This window comes from Haliotis asinina, chromosome 4, assembly GCF_037392515.1.
Source record: "Haliotis asinina isolate JCU_RB_2024 chromosome 4, JCU_Hal_asi_v2, whole genome shotgun sequence".
NCBI lineage: Eukaryota > Metazoa > Mollusca > Gastropoda > Lepetellida > Haliotidae > Haliotis > Haliotis asinina.
Window position 1 is genome coordinate 21,274,140 of NC_090283.1, and position 20,904 is coordinate 21,295,043.

At 37.9% G+C, this 20,904-nt stretch overlaps 1 protein-coding gene across 1 annotated transcript; it reads right to left on the reverse strand.

Moving 5' to 3' along the window:
• Window positions 1–910: 910 nt before the first annotated feature.
• LOC137282563 (uncharacterized) lies at window positions 911–15,052 on the reverse strand. Its single transcript, XM_067814334.1, has 3 exons — window positions 14,987–15,052; window positions 1,832–1,976; window positions 911–1,232 (listed from the first exon to the last, which is right to left on the reverse strand). Exons 1-3 carry the CDS (start codon window positions 15,026–15,028, stop codon window positions 1,048–1,050), a joined length of 372 nt encoding a protein of 123 aa, XP_067670435.1. The 5' UTR covers window positions 15,029–15,052; the 3' UTR covers window positions 911–1,047.
• Window positions 15,053–20,904: the final 5,852 nt, after the last annotated feature.

Consider the following 20,904-nt stretch of genomic DNA (forward strand, 5'->3'; position numbering starts at 1 on the left):
TCACCAAGACAGTCTAAGTCAACGTATCCTCAGTACTTTTCATTACACTCCACCACTGAGTCTAACAAAACCTTATGGGAGGTCGCGTCAAGTAACCTTTGAGATTGACCAGTCAGAACACAGCTTACCAAATCACGAAAGTGCACATTCGCACATCCCTTATGAACTTTTTATCTCGAAAAGGTTCGTACCCGAACGATTCCGAATGCTATTTAGGGTTTCCGTGTGATGCACACGGCGTACGTACTGCCATGACAACGGTGAGTAAACAGTCGCTGAAAATAGTGTTTTTGACAATATTCAAGGATGTTATCTTGCGAAAATATTAGCTAATGGTAACCATGTCAACAGAAACCCCAAAGCGTACATACTGCAGGTCAAATAACTGTGTTATATGCGGATTTTTGTTTGTGGAGAGATCTATGTCGGTGAACTGAATATTTTGAAAGTCCCTCCGATCCCTAAATAATAGCCGTTGTCTGATTGGTTAAATCTATTTAACCGTCTTGCATTTGACTGGACTGTCATTGGTTGCTTAAAGGTTACCTGACGCGACCTTCTACTAAGTTTTGTTAGGCTCAGTGGTGTAGTGTAACGAAATACATTGAGACGAAGTTTACTTAGACTGTCACCAAGACACATCGACTACTTTTCAAACTCTTGTTAACGCGATATTTGATGAACTGTCGTACTCAGTGTCCTCAAATTTGGTGACATCCCACATAAGTGGACTGGGCAGACGCGAATTGATTTGGGTGACCTTGACCTTAAATTCAAAGTTTTATTAATGTGGTGTCTCATAATTCATTGCATCCATTGTCTTCAATTATTGTCGAAAGCCTACATTTCGTGATTATGCAGACACCAGTCACTTCATGAATCTTGCACGTGAGCAAAAGATAAAAGCTAGTAAATATGTTATGAATTTAATTTTGCTGTAGCAGGGGGCACTGCCATATTAGTATATATCAGTGCGGATATAACTTATTTTGTTGTCTATGATAATTGGAAACGTTTTATTTTTCTCCTTGTTTTCATCTTCGAGTCTCACTGCTTATGTTTACAGAGGTATTTCCCAGGTGCTGGCCTGCGTTTTCCAATGGCTTGTATAGGAGTTACCGTGGATGGCGGGAAATACTGGCATGTGAGAGACGGTGCGCAGCCGCAGTCACCATTTTGTTTCCACTGGCCGAAACACCATTCGTTTTCGTTTAAGTACGGCTTGCATGTTCCTGTTGAAGACAACAATTTCAATATTAGAGTCGCATCCATGACTGCGCCTACACTCTTTGAGTCAGACAACTAATCCCCAGCACACAAAGTCAGTGATTTCACCCATTCAGCGACCGGTGGGGATTAGGTGCCCAACTTGGAGAGTGTGGGCTCTATTCCTGCATGACTTAAAGGTTAAAGTGAGTGAGTTTAGTTTTACGTCGCACTCAGCAATATTCCAGCTATGTGGCATCGGTCTGTAAATAATCAAGTCTAGACCAGACAATCCAGTGTTCTACATCATGAGCGCCGATCTAAACAATTGAGATATGTTGACGTGTCAACCCAGTCAGTGAGTCTGACCACCCGATCGCGATAGTTGCCTCTTCCGACAAGCATGGGTTACTGAAGAATAAATCTAACCCGAATCTTCATGGGTTTAATAGGTAAAACATTGCTCGTCATGCTGATACGTCGTTCGATTCCCTACGTGCGTGGAGCCCTTTACTGGTTTTGGTTGGTTGATTAATGCCACACTCAGCAATATTCCATATTCTAGTGCCCACCACCATGATGGAGTATTTCTAAACAATAGAACCATACTCACTCAGCGACTTACCCTGTATGGAGCCGAGCTGCCGTTTGCTGACAATCAGCGGTCCAGTTTGTATCCCACAACACTCGTTCTGGGCACAGTCATTATCTGTCCTACACACCCTTTGGATTGGAAGACGGCTCAAGGCATTGCATGCCAGCATCTGCACCTAAGGCAGGGACAGTAATTGATGAAATTAAATGGTAAATGGTCCCAGAACGTCAACGCTTTGATCTTCAAAAGATGAGTTAGGGAATGTACACTTACAAGTAGAAATAGCACTAAAATAGCACTGAACTTACGCCAAAAGGTAAACCTACTGGTAAAAGTAGCACTTAACTTATACCAGAAAATAAACATACAGTAACACAGCACTGAACTTACGTCAAAAGGTAAACGTACTTGTAAAATTAGCACTTAACTTACACCAGAGGATAAATATACATTAACATAGGACTGGTAAAATTAGCACTTAACATACACCAGAGGATAAATATGCAGTAAAATAGGACTGAACTTACGCCAAAAAGTAAACGTACTGGTAAAATTAGCACTTAACTTACATCAGAAGGTAAACATACAGTAAAGTAGCACTTAACAAAATAGGTCCAAAGGTAGGCGTACTTGTAAAATTATCACTAAACTTACGTCATGAGGTAAACATTCAAGTAAAATAGCATTGAACTTATGCTAAAAGTTAAGCGTACTTGTAGAATCAGCACTAAACTTACATCAAATACTAAAGGTATCAGAAGAACTAGCACTAATCGTTCATCAGAAGGTACTCTTACCAGAAGAATTAGCACTAATCGTTCATCAGAAGGTACTCTTACCAGAAGAATTAGCACAAATCGTTCATCAGAAGGTACACTTACCAGAAGAATTAGCACAAATCGTTCATCAGAAGGTACACTTACCATAAGAACTAGCACTAATCGTTCATCAGAAGGTACACTTACCATAAGAACCAGCACTAATCGTTCAGCAGAAGGTACACTTACCATAAGAACTAGCACTAATCGTTCATCAGAAGGTACTCTTACCATAAGAATTAGCACTAATCGTTCATCAGGAGGTACACTTACCAGAAGAATTAGCACTAATCGTTCATCAGGAGGTACACTTACCATAAGAACTAGCACAAATCGTTCATCAGAAGGTACATTTACCATAAGAATTAGCACTAATCGTTCATCAGAAGGTACACTTACCAGAAGAATTAGCACTAATCGTTCATCAGGAGGTACACTTACCATAAGAATTAGCACAAATCGTTCATCAGAAGGTACACTTACCATAAGAATTAGCACAAATCGTTCATCAGAAGGTACACTTACCATAAGAATTAGCACAAATCGTTCATCAGAAGGTACACTTACCATAAGAATTAGCACTAATCGTTCATCAGAAGGTACACTTACCAGAAGAATTAGCACTAATCGTTCATCAGAAGGTACACTTACCATAAGAATTAGCACTAATCGTTCATCAGGAGGTACACTTACCATAAGAACTAGCACAAATCGTTCATCAGAAGGTACACTTACCAGAAGAATTAGCACTAATCGTTCATCAGAAGGTACACTTACCAGAAGAATTAGCACTAATCGTTCATCAGAAGGTACATTTACCATAAGAATTAGCACTAATCGTTCATCAGAAGGTACACTTACCATAAGAATTACCACAAATCGTTCATCAGGAGGTACACTTACCACAAGAACTAGCACTAATCGTTCATCAGAAGGTACACTTACCAGAAGAATTAGCACTAATCGTTCATCAGAAGGTACACTTACCATAAGAATTAGCACAAATCGTTCATCAGAAGGTACACTTACCAGAAGAATTAGCACTAATCGTTCATCAGAAGGTACACTTACCATAAGAATTAGCACTAATCGTTCATCAGAAGGTACACTTACCATAAGAATTAGCACAAATCGTTCATCAGAAGGTACACTTACCAGAAGAATTAGCACTAATCGTTCATCAGAAGGTACACTTACCAGAAGAATTAGCACTAATCGTTCATCAGAAGGTACACTTACCATAAGAACTAGCACTAATCGTTCATCAGAAGGTACACTTACCAGAAGAATTAGCACTAATCGTTCATCAGAAGGTACACTTACCATAAGAATTAGCACAAATCGTTCATCAGAAGGTACACTTACCAGAAGAATTAGCACAAATCGTTCATCAGGAGGTACACTTACCATAAGAATTAGCACAAATCGTTCATCAGAAGGTACACTTACCATAAGAATTAGCACAAATCGTTCATCAGAAGGTACAATTACCAGAAGAATTAGCACTAATCGTTCATCAGAAGGTACACTTACCAGAAGAATTAGCACAAATCGTTCATCAGGAGGTACACTTACCAGAAGAATTAGCACAAATCGTTCATCAGAAGGTACACTTACCATAAGAACTAGCACTAATCGTTCATCAGAAGGTACACTTACCATAAGAATTAGCACTAATCGTTCATCAGAAGGTACACTTACAATAGGAATTAGCACAAATCGTTCATCAGGAGGTACACTTACCATAAGAATTAGCACTAATCGTTCATCAGAAGGTACACTTACCAGAAGAATTAGCACTAATCGTTCATCAGGAGGTACACTTACCATAAGAATTAGCACTAATCGTTCATCAGGAGGTACACTTACCAGAAGAATTAGCACTAATCGTTCATCAGGAGGTACACTTACCAGAAGAATTAGCACTAATCGTTCATCAGGAGGTACACTTACCAGAAGAATTAGCACTAATCGTTCATCAGGAGGTACACTTACCAGAAGAATTAGCACTAATCGTTTATCAGGAGGTACACTTACCATAAGAATTAGCACTAATCGTTCATCAGGAGGTACACTTACCAGAAGAATTAGCACTAATCGTTCATCAGAAGGTACACTTACCAGAAGAATTAGCACTAATCGTTCATCAGAAGGTACACTTACCATAAGAATTAGCACTAATCGTTCATCAGAAGGTACTCTAACCATAAGAATTAGCACAAATCGTTCATCAGAAGGTACTCTTACCATAAGAATTAGCACTAATCGTTCATCAGAAGGTACACTTACCAGAAGAATTAGCACTAATCGTTCATCAGAAGGTACTCTTACCATAAGAATTAGCACTAAACGTTCATCAGAAGGTACTCTTACCATAAGAATTAGCACTAATCGTTCATCAGAAGGTACACTTACCATAAGAATTAGCACTAATCGTTCATCAGAAGGTACTCTTACCATAAGAATTAGCACAAATCGTTCATCAGAAGGTACTCTTACCATAAGAATTAGCACTAATCGTTCATCAGAAGGTACACTTACCATAAGAATTAGCACAAATCGTTCATCAGAAGGTACACTTACCATAAGAATTAGCACAAATCGTTCAGCAGGAGGTACATTTACCAGAAGAATTAGAACTAATCGTTCATCAGAAGGTACATTTACCAGAAGAATTAGCACAAATCGTTCAGCAGGAGGTACATTTACCAGAAGAATTAGCACTAATCGTTCATCAGAAGGTACATTTACCAGAAGAATTAGCACTAATCGTTCATCAGAAGGTACACTTACCAGAAGAATTAGCACAAATCGTTCAGCAGGAGGTACATTTACCAGAAGAATTAGCACTAATCGTTCATCAGAAGGTACACTTACCAGAAGAATTAGCACAAATCGTTCATCAGAAGGTACACTTTCCATAAGAATTAGCACAAATCGTTCATCAGAAGGTACACTTACCATAAGAATTAGCACTAATCGTTCATCAGAAGGTACACTTACCAGAAGAATTAGCACTAATCGTTCATCAGAAGGTACACTTACCATAAGAATTAGCACTAATCGTTCATCAGGAGGTACACTTACCATAAGAACTAGCACAAATCGTTCATCAGAAGGTACACTTACCAGAAGAATTAGCACTAATCGTTCATCAGAAGGTACACTTACCATAAGAATTAGCACTAATCGTTCATCAGAAGGTACACTTACCATAAGAATTAGCACTAATCGTTCATCAGAAGGTACTCTTACCATAGGAATTAGCACAAATCGTTCATCAGAAGGTACTCTTACCATCAGAAATAGCACTAATCGTTCATCAGAAGGTACACTTACCATAAGAATTAGCACTAATCGTTCATCAGAAGGTACTCTTACCATAAGAATTAGCACAAATCGTTCATCAGAAGGTACTCTTACCATAAGAATTAGCACTAATCGTTCATCAGAAGGTACACTTACTATAAGAATTAGCACAAATCGTTCATCAGAAGGTACACTTGCCATAAGAATTAGCACAAATCGTTCAGCAGGAGGTACATTTACCAGAAGAATTAGCACTAATCGTTCATTAGAAGGTACATTTACCAGAAGAATTAGCACAAATCGTTCAGCAGGAGGTACATTTACCAGAAGAATTAGCACTAATCGTTCATCAGAAGGTACACTTACCAGAAGAATTAGCACTAATCGTTCATCAGAAGGTACACTTACCAGAAGAATTAGCACAAATCGTTCAGCAGGAGGTACATTTACCAGAAGAATTAGCACTAATCGTTCATCAGAAGGTACACTTACCATAAGAATTAGCACTAATCGTTCATCAGAAGGTACACTTACCATAAGAATTAGCACAAATCGTTCATCAGAAGGTACACTTACCATAAGAATTAGCACTAATCGTTCATCAGAAGGTACACTTACCATAAGAATTAGCACTAATCGTTCATCAGAAGGTACACTTACCATAAGAATTAGCACTAATCGTTCATCAGGAGGTACACTTACCAGAAGAACTAGCACTAATCGTTCATCAGAAGGTACACTTACCAGAAGAATTAGCACTAATCGTTCATCAGAAGGTACACTTACCAGAAGAATTAGCACTAATCGTTCATCAGAAGGTACACTTACCATAAGAATTAGCACAAATCGTTCATCAGAAGGTACACTTACCATAAGAATTAGCACTAATCGTTCATCAGAAGGTACACTTACCATAAGAACTAGCACTAATCGTTCATCAGAAGGTACACTTACCAGAAGAATTAGCACTAATCGTTCATCAGAAGGTACACTTACCATAAGAATTAGCACAAATCGTTCATCAGAAGGTACACTTACCAGAAGAATTAGCACTAATCGTTCATCAGAAGGTACACTTACCATAAGAATTAGCACTAATCGTTCATCAGAAGGTACACTTACCATAAGAATTAGCACAAATCGTTCATCAGAAGGTACACTTACCAGAAGAATTAGCACTAATCGTTCATCAGAAGGTACACTTACCAGAAGAATTAGCACTAATCGTTCATCAGAAGGTACACTTACCATAAGAACTAGCACTAATCGTTCATCAGAAGGTACACTTACCATAAGAATTAGCACTAATCGTTCATCAGAAGGTACACTTACCATAAGAATTAGCACAAATCGTTCATCAGAAGGTACACTTACCAGAAGAATTAGCACAAATCGTTCATCAGGAGGTACACTTACCATAAGAATTAGCACAAATCGTTCATCAGAAGGTACACTTACCATAAGAATTAGCACAAATCGTTCATCAGAAGGTACACTTACCATAAGAATTAGCACTAATCGTTCATCAGAAGGTACACTTACCAGAAGAATTAGCACAAATCGTTCATCAGGAGGTACACTTACCAGAAGAATTAGCACAAATCGTTCATCAGAAGGTACACTTACCATAAGAACTAGCACTAATCGTTCATCAGAAGGTACACTTACCATAAGAATTAGCACAAATCGTTCATCAGAAGGTACACTTACAATAGGAATTAGCACAAATCGTTCATCAGGAGGTACACTTACCATAAGAATTAGCACTAATCGTTCATCAGAAGGTACACTTACCATAAGAACTAGCACAAATCGTTCATCAGAAGGTACACTTACCAGAAGAATTAGCACTAATCGTTCATCAGAAGGTACACTTACCAGAAGAATTAGCACTAATCGTTCATCAGAAGGTACACTTACCATAAGAATTAGCACTAATCGTTCATCAGAAGGTACTCTTACCATAGGAATTAGCACAAATCGTTCATCAGAAGGTACTCTTACCATCAGAAATAGCACTAATCGTTCATCAGAAGGTACACTTACCATAAGAATTAGCACTAATCGTTCATCAGAAGGTACTCTTACCATAAGAATTAGCACAAATCGTTCATCAGAAGGTACTCTTACCATAAGAATTAGCACTAATCGTTCATCAGAAGGTACACTTACCATAAGAATTAGCACAAATCGTTCATCAGAAGGTACACTTACCATAAGAATTAGCACAAATCGTTCAGCAGGAGGTACATTTACCAGAAGAATTAGCACAAATCGTTCATCAGAAGGTACATTTACCATAAGAATTAGCACAAATCGTTCAGCAGGAGGTACATTTACCAGAAGAATTAGCACTAATCGTTCATCAGAAGGTACACTTACCATAAGAATTAGCACAAATCGTTCATCAGAAGGTGCACTTACCATAAGAATTAGCACAAATCGTTCATCAGAAGGTACACTTACCATAAGAATTAGCACTAATCGTTCATCAGAAGGTACACTTACCAGAAGAATTAGCACTAATCGTTCATCAGAAGGTACACTTACCATAAGAATTAGCACTAATCGTTCATCAGGAGGTACACTTACCAGAAGAACTAGCACAAATCGTTCATCAGAAGGTACACTTACCAGAAGAATTAGCACTAATCGTTCATCAGAAGGTACACTTACCAGAAGAATTAGCACTAATCGTTCATCAGAAGGTACACTTACCAGAAGAATTAGCACTAATCGTTCATCAGAAGGTACACTTACCAGAAGAATTAGCACTAATCGTTCATCAGAAGGTACACTTACCATAAGAACTAGCACTAATCGTTCATCAGAAGGTACACTTACCAGAAGAATTAGCACTAATCGTTCATCAGAAGGTACACTTACCATAAGAATTAGCACAAATCGTTCATCAGAAGGTACACTTACCAGAAGAATTAGCACTAATCGTTCATCAGAAGGTACACTTACCAGAAGAATTAGCACTAATCGTTCATCAGAAGGTACACTTACCATAAGAATTAGCACAAATCGTTCATCAGAAGGTACACTTACCAGAAGAATTAGCACTAATCGTTCATCAGAAGGTACACTTACCAGAAGAATTAGCACTAATCGTTCATCAGAAGGTACACTTACCATAAGAATTAGCACTAATCGTTCATCAGAAGGTACACTTACCATAAGAATTAGCACTAATCGTTCATCAGAAGGTACACTTACCATAAGAATTAGCACAAATCGTTCATCAGAAGGTACACTTACCAGAAGAATTAGCACAAATCGTTCATCAGGAGGTACACTTACCATAAGAATTAGCACAAATCGTTCATCAGAAGGTACACTTACCAGAAGAATTAGCACAAATCGTTCATCAGAAGGTACACTTACCATAAGAATTAGCACTAATCGTTCATCAGAAGGTACACTTACCAGAAGAATTAGCACAAATCGTTCATCAGGAGGTACACTTACCAGAAGAATTAGCACTAATCGTTCATCAGAAGGTACACTTACCATAAGAACTAGCACTAATCGTTCATCAGAAGGTACACTTACCATAAGAATTAGCACAAATCGTTCATCAGAAGGTACACTTACAATAGGAATTAGCACAAATCGTTCATCAGGAGGTACACTTACCATAAGAATTAGCACTAATCGTTCATCAGAAGGTACACTTACCATAAGAATTAGCACAAATCGTTCATCAGGAGGTACACTTACCAGAAGAATTAGCACTAATCGTTCATCAGGAGGTACACTTACCAGAAGAATTAGCACTAATCGTTCATCAGGAGGTACACTTACCAGAAGAATTAGCACTAATCGTTCATCAGGAGGTACACTTACCAGAAGAATTAGCACTAATCGTTCATCAGGAGGTACACTTACCATAAGAATTAGCACTAATCGTTCATCAGGAGGTACACTTACCATAAGAATTAGCACTAATCGTTCATCAGGAGGTACACTTACAAGAAGAATTAGCACTAATCGTTCATCAGAAGGTACACTTACCAGAAGAATTAGCACTAATCGTTCATCAGAAGGTACACTTACCAGAAGAATTAGCACTAATCGTTCATCAGAAGGTACTCTTACCATAAGAATTAGCACAAATCGTTCATCAGTAGGTACACTTACCATAAGAATTAGCACTAATCGTTCATCAGAAGGTACACTTACCAGAAGAATTAGCACTAATCGTTCATCAGAAGGTACTCTTACCATAAGAATTAGCACTAATCGTTCATCAGAAGGTACTCTTACCATAAGAATTAGCACTAATCGTTCATCAGAAGGTACACTTACCATAAGAATTAGCACTAATCGTTCATCAGAAGGTACACTTACCATAAGAATTAGCACTAATCGTTCATCAGAAGGTACTCTTACCATAGGAATTAGCACAAATCGTTCATCAGAAGGTACTCTTACCATAAGAATTAGCACTAATCGTTCATCAGAAGGTACACTTACCATAAGAATTAGCACTAATCGTTCATCAGAAGGTACACTTACCATAAGAATTAGCACAAATCGTTCATCAGAAGGTACTCTTACCATAAGAATTAGCACTAATCGTTCATCAGAAGGTACACTTACCAGAAGAATTAGCACAAATCGTTCATCAGAAGGTACACTTACCATAAGAATTAGCACAAATCGTTCAGCAGGAGGTACATTTACCAGAAGAATTAGCACTAATCGTTCATCAGAAGGTACATTTACCATAAGAATTAGCACAAATCGTTCAGCAGGAGGTACATTTACCAGAAGAATTAGCACTAATCGTTCATCAGAAGGTACATTTACCAGAAGAATTAGCACTAATCGTTCATCAGAAGGTACACTTACCAGAAGAATTAGCACAAATCGTTCAGCAGAAGGTACAGTTACCAGAAGAATTAGCACTAATCGTTCATCAGAAGGTACACTTACCATAAGAATTAGCACTAATCGTTCATCAGAAGGTACACTTACCATAAGAATTAGCACTAATCGTTCATCAGAAGGTACACTTACCATAAGAATTAGCACTAATCGTTCATCAGAAGGTACATTTACCAGAATAATTAGCACTAATCGTTCATCAGAAGGTACACTTGCCAGAAGAATTAGCACAAATCGTTCAGCAGGAGGTACATTTACCAGAAGAATTAGCACTAATCGTTCATCAGAAGGTACACTTACCAGAAGAATTAGCACTAATCGTTCATCAGAAGGTACACTTACCATAAGAACTAGCACTAATCGTTCATCAGAAGGTACACTTACCAGAAGAATTAGCACTAATCGTTCATCAGAAGGTACACTTACCATAAGAATTAGCACTAATCGTTCATCAGAAGGTACACTTACCATAAGAATTAGCACTAATCGTTCATCAGAAGGTACACTTACCATAAGAATTAGCACTAATCGTTCATCAGAAGGTACTCTTACCATAGGAATTAGCACAAATCGTTCATCAGAAGGTACTCTTACCATCAGAAATAGCACTAATCGTTCATCAGAAGGTACACTTACCATAAGAATTAGCACTAATCGTTCATCAGAAGGTACTCTTACCATAAGAATTAGCACAAATCGTTCATCAGAAGGTACTCTTACCATAAGAATTAGCACTAATCGTTCATCAGAAGGTACACTTACCAGAAGAATTAGCACAAATCGTTCATCAGAAGGTACACTTACCATAAGAATTAGCACAAATCGTTCAGCAGGAGGTACATTTACCAGAAGAATTAGCACTAATCGTTCATCAGAAGGTACATTTACCAGAAGAATTAGCACAAATCGTTCAGCAGGAGGTACATTTACCAGAAGAATTAGCACCAATCGTTCATCAGAAGGTACACTTACCAGAAGAATTAGCACTAATCGTTCATCAGAAGGTACACTTACCAGAAGAATTAGCACAAATCGTTCAGCAGGAGGTACATTTACCAGAAGAATTAGCACTAATCGTTCATCAGAAGGTACACTTACCATAAGAATTAGCACAAATCGTTCATCAGAAGGTACACTTACCATAAGAATTAGCACAAATCGTTCATCAGAAGGTACACTTACCATAAGAATTAGCACTAATCGTTCATCAGAAGGTACACTTACCAGAAGAATTAGCACAAATCGTTCATCAGAAGGTACACTTACCATAAGAATTAGCACTAATCGTTCATCAGGAGGTACACTTACCAGAAGAACTAGCACAAATCGTTCATCAGAAGGTACACTTACCAGAAGAACTAGCACAAATCGTTCATCAGAAGGTACACTTACCAGAAGAATTAGCACTAATCGTTCAGCAGAAGGTACACTTACCAGAAGAATTAGCACTAATCGTTCATCAGAAGGTACACTTACCAGAAGAATTAGCACTAATCGTTCATCAGAAGGTACACTTACCATAAGAACTAGCACTAATCGTTCATCAGAAGGTACACTTACCAGAAGAATTAGCACTAATCGTTCATCAGAAGGTACACTTACCATAAGAATTAGCACAAATCGTTCATCAGAAGGTACACTTACCAGAAGAATTAGCACTAATCGTTCATCAGAAGGTACACTTACCATAAGAATTAGCACAAATCGTTCATCAGAAGGTACACTTACCAGAAGAATTAGCACTAATCGTTCATCAGAAGGTACACTTACCAGAAGAATTAGCACTAATCGTTCATCAGAAGGTACACTTACCATAAGAATTAGCACTAATCGTTCATCAGAAGGTACACTTACCATAAGGATTAGCACTAATCGTTCATCAGAAGGTACACTTACCATATGAATTAGCACAAATCGTTCATCAGAAGGTACACTTACCAGAAGAATTAGCACAAATCGTTCATCAGGAGGTACACTTACCATAAGAATTAGCACAAATCGTTCATCAGAAGGTACACTTACCAGAAGAATTAGCACAAATCGTTCATCAGAAGGTACACTTACCATAAGAATTAGCACTAATCGTTCATCAGAAGGTACACTTACCAGAAGAATTAGCACAAATCGTTCATCAGGAGGTACACTTACCAGAAGAATTAGCACAAATCGTTCATCAGAAGGTACACTTACCATAAGAATTAGCACTAATCGTTCATCAGAAGGTACACTTACCATAAGAATTAGCACAAATCGTTCATCAGAAGGTACACTTACAATAGGAATTAGCACAAATCGTTCATCAGGAGGTACACTTACCATAAGAATTAGCACTAATCGTTCATCAGAAGGTACACTTACCATAAGAATTAGCACAAATCGTTCATCAGGAGGTACACTTACCAGAAGAATTAGCACTAATCGTTCATCAGGAGGTACACTTACCAGAAGAATTAGCACTAATCGTTCATCAGGAGGTACACTTACCAGAAGAATTAGCACTAATCGTTCATCAGGAGGTACACTTACCAGAAGAATTAGCACTAATCGTTCATCAGGAGGTACACTTACCAGAAGAATTAGCACTAATCGTTCATCAGGAGGTACACTTACCATAAGAATTAGCACTAATCGTTCATCAGGAGGTACACTTACCAGAAGAATTAGCACTAATCGTTCATCAGAAGGTACACTTACCAGAAGAATTAGCACTAATCGTTCATCAGAAGGTACACTTACCAGAAGAATTAGCACTAATCGTTCATCAGAAGGTACTCTTACCATAAGAATTAGCACAAATCGTTCATCAGAAGGTACACTTACCATAAGAATTAGCACTAATCGTTCATCAGAAGGTACACTTACCAGAAGAATTAGCACTAATCGTTCATCAGAAGGTACTCTTACGATAAGAATTAGCACTAATCGTTCATCAGAAGGTACATTTACCAGAAGAATTAGCACTAATCGTTCATCAGAAGGTACACTTACCATAAGAATTAGCACTAATCGTTCATCAGAAGGTACACTTACCATAAGAATTAGCACTAATCGTTCATCAGAAGGTACTCTTACCATAGGAATTAGCACAAATCGTTCATCAGAAGGTACTCTTACCATAAGAATTAGCACTAATCGTTCATCAGAAGGTACACTTACCATAAGAATTAGCACTAATCGTTCTTCAGAAGGTACACTTACCATAAGAATTAGCACAAATCGTTCATCAGAAGGTACTCTTACCATAAGAATTAGCACTAATCGTTCATCAGAAGGTACACTTACCATAAGAATTAGCACAAATCGTTCATCAGAAGGTACACTTACCATAAGAATTAGCACAAATCGTTCAGCAGGAGGTACATTTACCAGAAGAATTAGCACTAATCGTTCATCAGAAGGTACATTTACCAGAAGAATTAGCACAAATCGTTCAGCAGGAGGTACATTTACCAGAAGAATTAGCACTAATCGTTCATCAGAAGGTACATTTACCAGAAGAATTAGCACTAATCGTTCATCAGAAGGTACACTTACCAGAAGAATTAGCACAAATCGTTCAGCAGAAGGTACATTTACCAGAAGAATTAGCACTAATCGTTCATCAGAAGGTACACTTACCATAAGAATTAGCACTAATCGTTCATCAGAAGGTACACTTACCATAAGAATTAGCACAAATCGTTCATCAGAAGGTACACTTACCATAAGAATTAGCACTAATCGTTCATCAGAAGGTACATTTACCAGAAGAATTAGCACTAATCGTTCATCAGAAGGTACACTTGCCAGAAGAATTAGCACAAATCGTTCAGCAGGAGGTACATTTACCAGAAGAATTAGCACTAATCGTTCATCAGAAGGTACACTTACCAGAAGAATTAGCACTAATCGTTCATCAGAAGGTACACTTACCAGAAGAATTAGCACTAATCGTTCATCAGAAGGTACACTTACCAGAAGAATTAGCACTAATCTTTCATCAGAAGGTACACTTTCCAGAATAATTAGCACTAATCGTTCATCAGGAGGTACATTTACTAGAAGAATTAGCACTAATCGTTCATCAGAAGATACATTTACCGGAAGAATTAGCACTAATCGTTCACCAGAAGGTACTCTTACCAGAATATTTAGCACTAGTATTTCATCACAAGGTGCTTACCAGAAAAGTTAGCACTAATCCAAATGCAAATGTCGGAGCCATGTTTGACGAAATCTGTTGAAAAAATCACTTGGATCTGGGTTACAGGTCAGAGATAGTATAGTGATTTATCTGACGATTAGATACGTGTCACGAGAGTAAACATGACGAGCTGACAGTAACAGCAGTTCGCGTACAAAATAAATCCTCGTTCACCCGAACGATATCGTTTTCAGGGACATTGTGGGGGTTGACGTAGGGGTGTTCGGACGAATGAAACAATGACAGGTAAAACTGTTGGTTTTTAGACGATCGCGATCCTTTACGCATCCCAAGTGGGATTTTCGAGTTAGGTATGGTGACTTGTCTGTCTGCCTAGTCTCTTTAATGCCGAAATCGAGGTCTATGTCAGACAGCGTGTGATTGAAATCATGAGCATGCATCTACGCAATACGTCACCCAGACCGAGCACGTGGTCTCGTTTGTCGCCTCTCACGACAAGCTTGGGTTGCTTTCAACTTGCTGAAGAATCACTCTAACACTGATCCGCACGGGTCCTTGATGATCTGGTGCTCGGGATCGATAATTTGGTTCATTGCGTGTCATTGTACCAAATCGTTTTAACTTTTGTCCGTAATATCAGTCACTGGAATGTATGGTTCAACTTCGTCGTGGAATAGCTGAAAGACTGCGACATAAAACATCTACCATGGGCGGACTCAGATGAGGGGTGTAGGGATGTGCAACCCCCACCCCTTCCTTCTCCCTTGATGTATTTTGTCCTGAGGAGCATTTTCTCCAAACCTTTGGGGAATCTTCATGATTTATGTAGCCGGGGCCAGGGCGGTGGGGTAGACCCGTGGTTAAAGCGTTCGCTCGTGACGGGGAAGGCCCGGGTTCGACTTCCCACAGGACTACAATGTGTAAATCCCATTTCTGATACCCCCCACTGTATTTTTGCTGGAATATTGCCAAACGAGGCGTAAAACCATACTCACTCACTCAGACACGAGCGTTAATCACAGAGCTGTAATGATAACAAAGGAATCTAACCTGGATTAATGCTCGCAGGATAAACAGGAATAGAACAGGATTAACAATAACAGGATCGCCAGGAGTAATTGCTTTTATAATAAAATGTTGGTGTTTAGTTAAGTTTAGACATATTTTATTCACAATATGAAAACGACTGGGGATAAGATTTTTAACCTATAAAACCCCTCTCCAAAGATATTTACAATCACTTATTACATCACAAGAAGTCTAAAAGAAATACAAATATTCTTGTTCTTGGCAAGCAGATATTGTTTGAATTTCTTAGATTATATTGACGCTTGGAGCCCACGCGTTGAGGAATCATTTCTGTTAGGTAGACTGGACCTTTGTCGTTTTGAATATTTTAGAACAAGGACAATTTTTGTATTCTTCTGCGCTCTGATATTGCTCCCAAGTCTGTTTCATAATAAAATGAATTAAAAGAAGAATATTTAGGAAGTCCGGCAATAATTCTAGCAGCTTTAATCTGCAGGATTTCCAATTTTAAACTTAGTTCTTTTCCGCAGCCATCCCAGATTTCGTATGCGTACTCAAAGTGAGGTCTTATAAAAACTGTGTAAATATTTAGAAGTGCATTTGTGTTAGAATATATTTAAGTTTTCTCATTGAGTAAATCATTTTAGAGGTTTTTGGACCATTTGCACTTCGATGAAAGTATTATCCCCAAATGCTTATGATTTTCTACAGCTTTAACAGTAGTATGGTCAAATAATAACTTAAATGAGGAAGTATTATCTTTAAGTGAGAAAAGTACTGATTCTGTCTTATCTGGGTTGTATGCTATCAACCACTTGTTTGCCCAGTCGTTTAAACGTCTGAGATTTACGTTTAATGAGGTTTCGATTTTGTTAAGATTTCCGGTCACATTGCCTAATGATGTTTCATCTGCAAATAGTCACGTAATGCAATCTAACTCATCAGCAATATCATTCACATAAACAATGAGTGAAAACGGACCCAGCTCTGATCCTTGTTGTACGCCAGCTTGGAGTAACCTTGGTTTAGACAGGGCTCCATTAACAAAGACTTTTTGATAGCGCTTACATGTGTAATTGCATAACCACTCTAACAGTCTACCTTTAATACCACATATTTCCAATTTATGTATAAGCCCTCTGTGCCAAACACGGTCAAAAGCCTCCTAAACATCACAAAAGATCATACAATACTGGTTTTTATCATCTAGAGCTTGACATATTTGATGATATATTTCAATAAATTGATGGACAGTTGAACTTCGAGCTTGAAAACCAGCTTAGTATTTGTACAATAACTTGTTCTCGTTGAAATAATTAGATATATGCTTGAATACTACTCTCTCTAACAGTTTACCGACACAACTTATACGAGATATCGGCCTGTAGTTTGATGCTTCAGTCTTGTCACCTTTCTTGAATACAAGCATTACGTGTGCTAGTTTCCATTCTGATGGATACACACCTTGTAGTAATGACAATTCAAAAAGCAAGCATAATGGCACACTCATTGAATGAGCAGTGTCTTTTAACAGCTTATGGCTTCTTCTGTCCGGACCCGAAGCTTTACTCAGAGGCAAACATTTACTTATATCTGTAATTTCCTGTTTAGTCACTGTTATAAATTCTAGTGGAATTTGTACGTCTGTCAAACTGAGGAGGAGACATATTCTCGTCATTTACACAGGAGATCGAGGCAAAGTAGTCGTTTAAAAATTCAGCTTTATCAATATCGGAGAAAAGCGACGGGTCATCATCAGTGGGATGCTGTTTGAGAGCAGGAATGCAAGTTGCTGTACTTGAATGTTTTACAACATACCGTAACCTTTTCCAGTAAGAGGATTTATTTGTAAAGTGCATTTCAGTGATAAAGTCATCAAGATTGGAATAAACTTCTCTTTTGCATGGTGTTTCATGTTGTTGACCTTATTTCTCTGTTTCTTATACAATCGAATAGCTCTTTTGTAGCAGTATGTTTTTAATGTTGTATTTCACAGCATAATTCATACAAATCATTCATCACATATTTCATAGCCATCATTATCTGTTCAATGTTCATTTCTTCCATGTTGTCTGTGTCTTGCCGTTGAATGCCACCTCTGTACATCTTCACCTTTTTCTTCTGTTTCTGGAGCCTTGTCAACAAGGATTTCCCTTCACTTCCTCTCTATTCTTAGCTAGGTAACCCATTCTTTGGGAGTTTCCCTTTTCTATTAATAGGACAAAACAAGGACTTCCTTTGATGTGCTACCTATATTCTTATTGGCTATTGTGCCCTCTGTCCAGACTTCCTTTGGCCACCTGTTTACCACCTCACTTCACTTGCTATTGCTGAGGTGGACACATCATTTCGTTTTCCAGGTATGGCCAATTTTCTAATCTGTTTCCATCTGCCTCTTCACTTCATAATTCCCTATAAAAAGGTGCAAAATGTCCTTTAAACAATAATAAAATATAATTAAAAGTAATATTTAATCAATAATTCTACAATTTAAGGAATATATATTACATTTGTATAATTAAGGTAAACTGTAAACATGGCTTGGACAATGTGCTTTTTGAATGTTTCAATAACTTTATGCAGGTGCTTTAAAAGGATATTGGATAATTTGCTGTGATATATACACTAGCTGATATTTACTGTGATATTTTGAACTGTTTAATATGTAAATTTATCAGAATTATTTACTTGGTTCCCAAATTTTATGACTTCACTGGCTGTTGCTGAAGTGGAAACATCATTTCGTTTTCCAGGACTTGTCTCAGCGACAGCTTCATTCCTCATTAGAATAAATCTTCATTATCACCACCATTGCCAGAGCCGAACCAACAAACACACGGATACAATCTCACTGTCTGTTCGTTTTGATTTCTTTCTCATTCTATTCCGTTTTCTGCATTCCCGTTTCAACTCAGAATCGAACCAGGGCTTATCATCGGGACGAATCGTTACAGTTTTAGATTGGACACGTGATATAGCATATCCTGAGAAAGTATCGTGGAAGACTTTGCATGCATCATCAACACATTCACGGTTGTTGACAATATCGCCCCAATGGTAAGAGTTCCACCCGTAACCCACGCTTGAAAAGTATTCTGTTTATTAGGATTGTTTCGAGGTTTCAGAGTTAGGTAATGATCTTAGGGTAGGGGCTAGGATGTGGTTTAGGGTAATGGTTAGTGTTAACGAGTTTTGATACATAATCATCTGTTCTTATTTGTAGAATCATAAAATTAAATCAGTATTTTCAATAAGATTGTTAAGCTAATTGTATTTACCAGTTTTGTAACACCATACCTGTGTAGTAAAACACATTTTGGTGGTGATATTGTGGCAGAGACACAACTATGTACATAGGGATTTTATTATAATTTTAATGTTTTCTATTCTGTACATGTATATCTGTAGGCTACTTAATAGGTCATGTGCCCCTCAAACCCTTAACAAACCTAGCCATGACGTGCTCAACTGATTGGCCAAACTAACTCTCCAAGTTAAACCTCTTGTCTAATAGACTGCACTCTGCACAAAGTCACTACAAGTTCGACAAGTTCAGAGACACTTGACAAATCACGTTAGTTTAATATATCCCTGTATATTTATATCATTGCACCTATATGTTGTGATACGTTAAATATGTTCTGTTAAAGTAAACTAGGCGTTTGAGATTGTCTAAACGTCATCCATTACCTATAAACATAAATATGCTAAACCAGGCTTAGCAGTTGTAAAGTTTTTTTTGTAGTTACTAACAACCTTTCTATATCTTTACTCTTGCGCGCATGAAATATTTAAGTCCGAATGTGTATTTTAATTCTGTTTAGTAGGTGTATACAATGTGCGCATATAACATTTCACATAGCACATAAATTGTAAAGCTGTTACTCTCAGTTATGAGAGTAATTATATTTTATTCAGATATAATCGAGATACAGATTGTTGCTGTGCTGTGTCGTCACCCAAGTCTCACCCACATGGTAGGCTCATTGTTTGAATGATTCAAGTTCACAACCTTGTTTAAATTAGAATGTTTATCCATATGTGTCTTGCTATATACTCGATAAGATAAGTTGTAGCCTTATCGTGTATTTTGTTATCTAATCTGTTTATAGCTATTAGTAATACGTATTGCACATTCATGATTTTATGTACTATTTATTGTATCATTATTTCTGTAAATGTTTCAGGGTGACTTATCGACAACAAAATAAACATTCCTCGGGCAATAGCTCACACCCGTAGCGTGTGTTTGTCCTTTGTACATTCACTACCCTACTAAAACATTGATGCCTAACGAAATATAAGTTCCGCTATGATCACTGATTTTTTTGTGAAATTCAACAACGCCGCTGTCTCTAACGGATATGTCCTCTCTTACTATCAGAGGGTCTATTAGCGTAGCAGTGGTTCTAGTCTCTCTGGTAGGTTCTTGAATAACATTGTATAGAATTTTTCTTTCCATTAACTCCACACTATTTAAATGTTTACTTGACAGCAAATTTTCATTTATATCCCCAGCGATCATTATCTTACTAGTTGCATCTGAGGCTGTTTCTACACTTTGATCTAAACGTTGCCAGACCACTCCTCCAAAAGTATTTCTATCTTTTCTGACCGGTTCGGGAAAGTTATCCTATAAGAGATCAGTGTTTATAGTCTCATCCAGGTGTTTCGGTGAAACAGACAATGTGATAGTCAGAGAACTTCACACACATAATTTAACTTGTGGCGGATACTTCGTGTATTTAAGTGAAATACATCAAGTGCTTGTTCAGGGTCATGGTTCAGTGGGCCTGAATTTGTCTCCACGTCCCCTGCAAGCAGTAGCAACAATAGGAGGACCACAGCTATGTTGGCGTTATGTAACTGACAATGTAGAAAGCAAAGAATGCACTCAGTTTTGAACA